Genomic DNA, 9254 nt, shown 5'->3' with positions numbered 1-9254 from the left:
CGCAAAGCATTGTGTGGGCTGGTCTTAGCTGGGGGCAGCCAGGAGCCGACGGAACTGGACGTTGGGTTTGAGGGATTTTTTTGTATTTTTTATTAAATGGCAAAATATCCCTCGAAACTACAAACACGCAACCGTGGTGCCCCGGTGTACAGGAGACTCGGGCGCCTCTTTAAACGCGGGCGGTTCAGGGCAGCTCTGGAGGAGTCCTGCCTGCTCTGCCCACCATCGGCGCTGCCCGGCTGGAGCGGTCCAAGCCCCGCGGGCTCTCCGCACTCTGCACTCGGCCAGGCCCCTTCCCCAGCCCTTCCTCGGGGCTGGCGGGGAGCGTGGCCCGGCAGGAAGCGGGGTCAGCGCGGGGTGCGGGCAGGACGGCGCAGAACAGCGCGCTCTCTCAGAGGGGGGAAGCCCGGGCTGAAATCGCAGCAGACAGGTTGGTTTTACCCTTCTATCGTGTTTTCAACAAACACCAAACCGTGGGCTTACCTATAAATTACAGGGGTCATGTGACGCTCACTTGGCAGCGTTTTATTGCCCTTTTCCCCTCCCCAACCTCCCCGTTGTTTTGCTCTGCTGCCGTGCGGGGTGCCGGGAGCTAAGTCTGTGGGGCAGCAGGACTGGCATGGGGCCAGCGGGGCTGCCCTTGCCCCTCTTCGCGCTGCCAAGCCAGACATGAAGTCAGCGGCGGGGGCTACAACAACGCGTTTCTCCTCCTCATCGCCACCCACAAACCCCACTCTGCAGCAGCGGGAAGAAGACCGCCCTGTGCACAGTTCGTGTTACAACCTCCCGGAGCAAAAGGGGCGCGAGGCAAGGCTGCGCTTCCTGCTAACGTGCGCTGTCCTCTGCCTGCGCGCCCCGCGCATTTAACCCTTTACTCCGCACCCCGGGGCGCGCAGGGCAGTGCGCAGGGAAGCGCGCAGGGAAGCGGGACGTTGCTCCACGGCGGCGCCTGGCGCGGCCAGCAGGGGGCGCTCTGACGTTGCGCCTGGGAGTCCGCACCGCAAGCGCACAAGCGTGTACACATACGGACACACACGCGTGTACACACACGGACACACGCACCATCACCAACACCCCTCCGTCCGGGTGTGCGTGTTACCGGGCCTTGGCCTGCAACCGGTGTCCCCTCGTCTCGCCTCACCCCGTGCGTGTACGTGCCCCGCACTTTATGCAACTTATTAAATACAAGGATGAATTGTCAACATCCTTTTTTTCGCGTGTTAGTTCCGCTGATCGGGGCAGGATTTATTTCCCGATCTCGGGCCCGGAGCTACAAGGCGCGATCTCTTTGCCTTAAATAAAATTGGTCAAATGTTGACAACCTTTAAGCCAATCTAACACTCAAGATTACTGATGGGAAACTAATGAGAAAATATCAGATCGTCCGGCCCGAGGGCTCCTAATTAAATCTTAGCTGATTGAAAAATAAAAGCGGGTTTAGGAGCGGGGGGGAGGAGGGAAGAAGCTCCGGGCTGAACTTCAGCTCTCCCTCATTTTACATGATATTCCGCCAATCCGCCCCTCCCGCCGCTCTTCCCCCTCTCCCACCCTCGAAAGCCTAATGTTATTTCGCTGGTTGTTTCGAGAGCTCCGAACGCTGCTATCGTTCTTTGCCCGGTAAATATTAAGGCCTTTAAGCAACGTGATTTAACTAATTAGAAAATTTACATCATTAAGTCTCAGGGAGAGAAAAAAGGAGAAACAAATCTGTCAGTCATTTTAAAAGAGACAGGCCCTATTGAAGTGTGAAGAAATCGGCTCTAATTCAAAAAGGCAATCGGGCAGAAAAAGCCCTCAACATTACCCTGCTAGTTATTAATCAGAAGGGGGTTCCCCCTCTCTCCTTCCCCGCAACGGCAAGAGCTGAAGCACATCGTTAGCTTCTCCCAAAGCTGCCGCGCAGTTTCCATTCAGTTTTTTTGCCACTCGCCCATGTCCCACATTAATAGCGAGTATTTGTCCATTCAAGGCTCACAGATTTGAAAACGTTTCCGAACTGGGGAAACAGACGCAGGAAAAATAAAATAAATAAGGCTCCTCACCTCCGCCCCAGGCAGACACAAGAACTGTGCTGCCCCCCGTCCCCCTCACTTCAGTCAGGTCCGAAAGTAAACCTGCTCTGTGAAAACTAGATTATGGCTTGGTTTTCTCCTTTGCCCTGCATTTCTAAACAGAGACACAAGCCTGGAAGTGGAAAGGCCCCCTTCCTCTTCTTTTTCTGCCTGTCTCCACCCGCCCCTCCAAGGGCTGTCTGTGTTTAGTGTCCGCACCAGAGTCCAGCAGAACTATATGAACCTGGAGTGTAAATCAGAGGGACGGGGTTACCGGTGTCGGTCCCCGTCGGAGCGGTGCGGGACGCCGGGGCCAGCGCGGGAGGAGGCGCGCGGCCGGGACGGCTGCGGGGGGAGGACGGGACATGAGACAGGACACATGAAGTACCTTGGTTCAAATCACCGTGTTACATCTCTCTCGCGCTCTCTGTCGCCCTTTCAAAGGCGGTCTCTAATCCTCCCCTTCCAACTGTTCACAGTGACCTATAGTATAAATAAGAACCACATCCTACTTTGCGTTTTCTCTATCCTAATCTCGATGAACCTGACGGTGGCTTTAATCAAAGGAGTTTGCACCGGTCCTTCATGGAGCTAATTTAAGGTATTTTAAACACGCTTCGTACAAAACCGGGCGATAGGGGCCTATTTCTGATCTCACGGCCCGGGGAAGAGCTCTCCTGCGGCTCGAGGAATTAACCCCGTGTAAATGGGTTCAGGATCTGCCTCCTGACGGGGATTTTACTTGGCAGTAGCCTGTAAAGACAAAATATCCGGGGGGGTTGGGGGGGGGGGGGGGGTGGAGAGTGGAGTCGAGTGGGGGAACCTCTGGCAGTCCTATTTCAGCTTCCAGTGCCAGCGTGCGCTAGGTAAGAAGATGCTTACAGAACTGTAAGGTCTTCACCAGGACCGGACACAGACCTTTACTAGCGCTACGCCCACCGAAGAGAAGTCCTCTGCGGAGCAGCCCGTGGGGTGCGCGGCGGTGGTGTAGTCCCTTGCACCGGCCCCGCTCCAGCCCTTCTCCAGAGGGAGAGGGACTTCGAAACATGTGCTCCTAAATGAAAACCTCTTTCCATAAACCAACTGAAAACCCGCCCTTGAGCCCCGTAGAAACACACTGAGGCAGGCTGATCAGCCAGTGCGAGGGGTGCTACTCGCCAGTAAGGAACGGAGAGGGAAGGGCAGAAGGAATGGCCTTGACTCCACCGCCCCCCTCCCCCCCCCCTTGTATCAGTTTGTCTTTCAGTTTTTCAAAATGATTGAGCTTTTTGAAGAAGGCCCTTTAGAGGGAGAACAAAACCAGCAACAGCCTGCTTCCCCAAAAACAACATGAATATCAACCTGTCCTCTGGCAGGGCTTCAGAGCTCAGAGGCATTGCAATAAAATTTACGGCGTCCTTAACAACTCCCAAGTAAAAGCATTAAAATTCCCTTTAATTGAGAAAACATTGATTTTTAACTCTGGAAAGAAACTAACCCGTAATTTAATTGCAAACTTTCACCGACAGAGCAGCATCTCAGGGAGGCCACATTCCATCTTTAATAGAGCCACTTTATGAAGTGATAAAAACAAAGAAAACATGACAAACAGAGACAGTTGCAACTGCGAACGAAGTTATTTGCCTGCCCTTTCCCTCTTCGCAGCTCCAAACTATAGTAGTCTTCCATCCTCCTTCACACTCCACCCCTGATAACAAAACACAAGTATAAAAGAGAAGGATTTGGGATTCAGGGGAGAAGAGGTTGTTCGTTCTTTAAATAACGATTTACCTTTACCAGGCAAGGGGTAATGGCAAGAGGTTGGAGAGGACAATGTCACAAAATGGTAGCCTCCTTCTTTTTTTCTTCACCCCCCCCTCCCCCCTTTTCTTTTTCATTTTTTTCTTCTTTTCTTTCTTTTTATTTTTTTTTCCTTAAAAAAAAGCCCCAAACCTAATCGGATAGAATTTCCTTACTTCCCTTGGTCGTTGCAAAAATCATCTCTAAAGGGAAGAGAAAGGGAAATCCCACCCTCTCTTTCTATCTTATTTCTGTATCGGTTTTTGGTATTATAGGAGAGTAAAGAAGTTTTTGTTTGGTGGTTTTTCATTGATCAGTCACTCTGAGCTAATGTAATTATCCTCATCAATAGAAGGCTGCAGAGAGAATCATTATGTGGGTGACATTGATAAATGATCACCCAAGAGTTGCCTTTTCTCTTGGGCACCCCCACATATGACCCTCCCACATACACAACGTAGCCATAGAAACACCTTGAGATCCTCAAACACTGCTGCAAATGGGAGAACACTGAGAAAGCGACAGAAATCCAACTTTAAGCACTTTCTACCCCTGCTGCCTCCTCATTCCTTGAGCAAGGAGCCACCGAGCCAGGCTCCGCGCCCCACCGCCCGGCCCCGCGCCCTCTCATGGCACCACAGTCAGTTTGGGGGGATGGGGACCATCCTATGGGGCTTCCTTCCATTTTTCCCCCTCTCTCCTCCTATTTTTCCTTTTCTGAGAGTTGAGCTCTGGGGTTACGCGCACCGCCTGGGTGAACTGCTCCTTACACCCACTGTGGAACCCCCTAGTTGGAAAGTCGCTCATGGAGATGCACATCTACAACATCCACCCCCTCCCCGGGAAAGGCGGCTCTTAGGAAATGGTTAAACCTGAATTATTAGCAGCATTTTTTTTTTTCAGTTGCAGGACTATACAAGGCAGTTCTTACTAAGGCAAACGTTAACGAGTTTTTTTTTCTTTCCTTTTTTTTTTTTTTCCCAGCCGCAGACCCCCTTTTATGTAAGCAGATTCTAAAATATTGAGAGCAGTAATTGATTTATAGTGATCCATAAATCGATGAGAGGAAGGGGGCGAGGGTGTTTATTTATTTTATTCCTAAAGCTGCAAGGAAAGTAGCTCTGACACCGTGCGGGGACGAAGGGGAGGAGTTGTTTGGCTGTGAGGGGTCATCCATCATCACTGTCGCAGAGACTCTGCCCAGAAGAGCAACCTCCCTTCTGTCTGTCTCTTTCTTGCTATCAAAACTATTAATATTAAAATCTGTCTTCAAACCTTCCCCCCCCACACACACAAACCCCCATTCCCTCCTGTCCCACCCTCCCGACCTCGCCCCGTCCCGCTCCTCCCGGTGGTGCCTGCTTCTCCCTCCCGCACCGCCAGCGGGTTTTGTCTCCCCGAAGCTCTGTCAGCATGTTCCAAACCCGGCCCCGCGTCTCCTGGACCGAACCCAGGGCCCTGCGGGTCTGAGACCCCCGGTCCCATCGCGCCACTCCTGGGGAAAAGGCTTGGGCATTTCCTGGGTTGAACGGGTTCTCGTCCCAGTGCACGCCGCCGGGGGCAACCGGGCTGCTGCCTCCGAATCGCCCCTCCGAGGCGCCGCCGGGAGATCCTCTCTCCCCTCGGGAAGCCCTGGGAGCCGCTGGCACGATGGGCGAAACCAGCCGGCGGCACCGGCTGGGCGAGTGGCTCCGTGTGCTGCCTCCCCCGCAACCCCTTCCCACGCATGGCCCCGACCCCCGGCCCTCGCAAACCTGGTCTGGGGACACTTTTCTCTGCCTGGCTCCCTCTGCGGCTATGAGCGAGGGGAAGCGCCAGGCTCCTGGGCATCTCCTCTTCGGCCCCGCGGTGCCCGTTGGCAGCGGCGCGCAGGGCTCGGGCCGGCGCGCTGGCGGAGGTGCGCTCCCCTCCTCTCTTCGCCTGAAAGGCAGGAAAATCTGGAAGAAAAATCCCTTGTTTGTGGTGGCTACAGCTCCCGGCCCAGACCCGCTCGGAGAAATGGAAATTTGGCATTATAAACACGTGTGTGTGTAAACAAAAGGTGTTTCTTCTGTTACCCCTCTTTTCCCACAGCATAAGCAATTTTTATTCAGACTATTTTCTTTAACACTATTCCGCTGTCAAAACATTATTCCCGTTTTGTTTGCTTTTGACAGCTGAGCAGTTCTTAAAAATACCAAAATCGGAACCTTCCATGCTAAACAGTAAATCTCAGATGGAGAAATCTCTGCATGTTATTGTACCTTGGGTTTCAGCAACACATCTCGTGGAGAGCACAGCCCAAAGGGGGGGTGGGGGGGTGGGGAAGAAAATAAAAGACAACACAGCAATGCAAATATTCAGTTCATTATAAAAAAACCCAATACACTACTGTGGATAAATTCTTCCCTGTCCATCTACCAGGACAAGGACGTTTTCTGACACTTCTCCTCATATTGTAAAGAAAAGATCTGCAAGGAAATAAAGTATTGATTAAAAAAATAATAAAATAGAAAAGCCTCCTTTTGCAAGTGCCAACACAAACAATCTCGCCTTCGTATTTTCTGCATTGCAAGAATCTGAGAATTTGGAAATGGGAACCTGGGGTGTGCTCCTCTTTTACACAACTGAGGAGTAGCCATGATTTTAACCAGGACAGAGCATCAAAGACAAGCAGGTAATTATCACCTAAATTTCATATGGGTACCTGAAAAAAATGCCAACAAAGCAGGGCCCTATTGCTAAGTCCTTTCACCCATTCTGCTGGCATCCTCCCTTCTGTCGACAGCATCGTGGGTCCATTTACTCGGCTAAGAAATTAAATATTAACTACAACGCTGAGCATCTTTACACATTTTAAAGGTAAAAGTTGTCAAAGTTTTTAGTAACACTCTGGCCAGTTGGAATGATGAGGAGGAGCAAGGAGGAGAAGGGTTACACATTGAGGGATGGTGAAGTCAGTAACGTGTGTTTCCTAGAAAGTTAAAGCAATTAGGAGCCCTGTTCCCCTCCTCTCCTCCCAGAGATAAAGCTACAGCTTTCTCAGCTCTCTGGGCCCCATCCTGCTCCCCTGACAGAGCAGTGCCACTGAGGGCAGCAAAAAGTGGCTATTTCTAGCCATGCAGATGTCTTCCTAGCACAAACACCCTTTAGTTGCTTCAAAATGCCATAAGCTTTTGCTTAAGTAAAATCAAACTCTCATGATGAATCTTCAAGAGCCATTTATATATAAAATATCAAATTAACATTTTCCCTTATTAGTTGGTGCTCCTTTTTTTTTTTTCTCTCTATTTTTCTCCTTCTGAAAACAAGTGAAGAGAAAAAAAGCAATACAGCCATCTCAAAGGCTAGATTACACAATTCTCACACAGGTAAAGCTCTCATAAAACTCAAAGCTGCTTTTCTCCTCCTAAAACTTTTGAACCTACTCTTGCATTGCAGCCATTCTTCACCTCTGAGCTAAACAGCTGGGGATATGCTCTGCAGTGGTTAAGGGGGCACGTACGCATACACTTAACACCCACTGGCCTACTGGTCTGCTATCTGGGCCTTCACAACTCAGTCAGCCTTTATGTTATTAGCAGGTAGTACAGATATTAGAGATCTCTTTGAAACACAAGCTGGCGAGAGAATATTGTAAATTTTGTTTAGTCTGGCATAAATATCAATAATCAGCAGAAATAGATAACCTCAGACGTTCTTTCATTCAATTATTCTGTGAGTTCTGATGACAAGCTTGTTTCTGATTTTTCCAACCTTTCTTCTCCGTGCTGATAAGAAATTTGTTTGAGACATCTCTTCCAATAACTTCGGTCTCTCCTAAGCATGATTAAAAACACAAAAGCTTAACAAAAAATCAAAAATGAAATATTTATTACCGCATTTTGTGACTTAACACCTTTTTTTTTCTTTTTAAAACATAACGTCACAGTCCTCATACAAGTATTTTAATGTAAATTTTGACAAAGCTTAAAGGTAACAGCATTTTCTTCTAGTGAGGAACACGTGCTGAGAAAGGAAGAATTCATGGACATACAATACCAATTCCACAGCAGATCTGATACTAGCAAAAACATTCTTTTTTTTTTTTTTCAATTGAGGTAAACACATAGAATATCTAACATGAAACAATTAATAGACCGAACTCTGTACGAAGTTTGTTACAGTATTCTTGCTTTTTTTCCCCAAGCTTTGAGTTTGTGATAAAGTCCTAGGTTTGGTGCAAAGACCTTTAGTAACTTCTTTCATTGAGGAAAGCTGCCCAACTTTTAGTTTAGTTTTGTCCAAAGCCAAGGCTCAGAACTACTGGAAGAAGCTCCTGCTCTGTCTGTTGTGTCTCTTAAATCTTCACCTGCAAGCTCTTTGAAGAAGAGTCCAAAAAAGAAAAAAAAATAGACTGGGGAGGAATGGGGAGAGACTTAATGAAGCACAAACTATAAAGATCTGTTTGAAACTAAAGGACACATTTTATGAAGGAACAAAACGAGGGAATGGCAAGGTCTTCTTGGAACAGTCTTCTGAGTGATGAGAGACCCAGCAAGACTTTTCGTCTTCATCTCCAGGGTAGTTCTCTTCTCACTGGCCGAAACAGGTCTTTCATGGATAGTGACTTCACTGCTGAACCAAAACAGTCATTCTTTTGGGAACAACACACATAGTGTGGAAAACAAGGATTTTTTTTTCTTCTAAAACTATTTGAGGCAACGTAACGGAGTGATCAACAGAAATGTACAAGTTAACTTAGTTCCTATGTTTATACTACAGTAGTTATAACTCTTGGAGTCTTTTTTTTTTTCCAGAGGATCTGTGTACATGGACACTTTCATTTCAGTGAGCCCATGATTTCACATTTGTGTTCTTGTTTCGTTGGTCCTCTGTTGTTGATGAAAAATGACAAAAAGTAAAAAATAATCACAGCTGTCTGGAATTTCATATTAAGTGTCAACATCTGGTCAAAGTTCAAAAGTCTTAAAATAGTTTGTTTTTGTTTTTTTTTTCTTTTGTTTTGTTTTGTTTTTCCCTTGAGTTTCCTTATACTATTGGGCATGAATGTCCATAACCTGTCCACCAACACTGGGGTCTACAGAATTTAACATTGTGGGGCTCTGTGCTGACATGGTCATTCCAGGGTGGGTAGGGGGTCCTCCGTGCATCATCATGGCTGGGTGATGGGGGTGACTTGGCAAATATGAATGGATTGGGGGTCCATGTCTTAATTGAGTAGGGTGTGGGGTCATCTGGGGAGGAGTGTAACTTGGCTGTGCCATACTCATACCCATAGGACCACCCTGAGATATGTAGTCCCCTGGCATGCCTTGCAAACCTAGACAAAAAAGGAAGGAAAAAAAACCAGGTCAGATTCCTCAACGTTTTCACAATTTACCCATCTAAAATGAACAGGAAAAACAACAGACACTGCAAATCTTCCATCTAAAATTAGCTGCA

The 9254-nt window shown here is 48.2% G+C and overlaps 1 protein-coding gene across 12 annotated transcripts in view; it reads right to left on the bottom strand.

Annotated features, from left to right (window-relative positions):
* Positions 1–7660: 7660 nt before the first annotated feature.
* Positions 7661–9254, bottom strand: part of MEIS2 (Meis homeobox 2) — a 175414-nt gene continuing 173820 nt past the window's right edge. For 6 of the 12 annotated variants that reach the window (XM_057420185.1, XM_057420183.1, XM_057420189.1 and 3 more), the window contains one exon: positions 7661–9132. In XM_057420185.1, the coding sequence (XP_057276168.1) occupies positions 8846–9132 (287 nt within the window). In that variant the 3' untranslated portion in view covers positions 7661–8845. The remainder of the gene's footprint in view (positions 9133–9254) is intronic. The other 6 variants (XM_057420191.1, XM_057420190.1, XM_057420194.1 and 3 more) reach the window with 1 other exon arrangement.

This window comes from Pezoporus wallicus, unplaced genomic scaffold (genome assembly GCF_028554395.1).
Source record: "Pezoporus wallicus isolate ANWC-B61680 ecotype Strahan unplaced genomic scaffold, APGP_CSIRO_Pwel_v1 contig_5418, whole genome shotgun sequence".
In the NCBI taxonomy this organism is placed as follows: Eukaryota; Metazoa; Chordata; class Aves; order Psittaciformes; family Psittacidae; genus Pezoporus; species Pezoporus wallicus.
The sequence above is the reverse complement of the archived record's forward strand: the minus strand, read 5'-3'. Positions and strand labels throughout refer to the sequence as shown.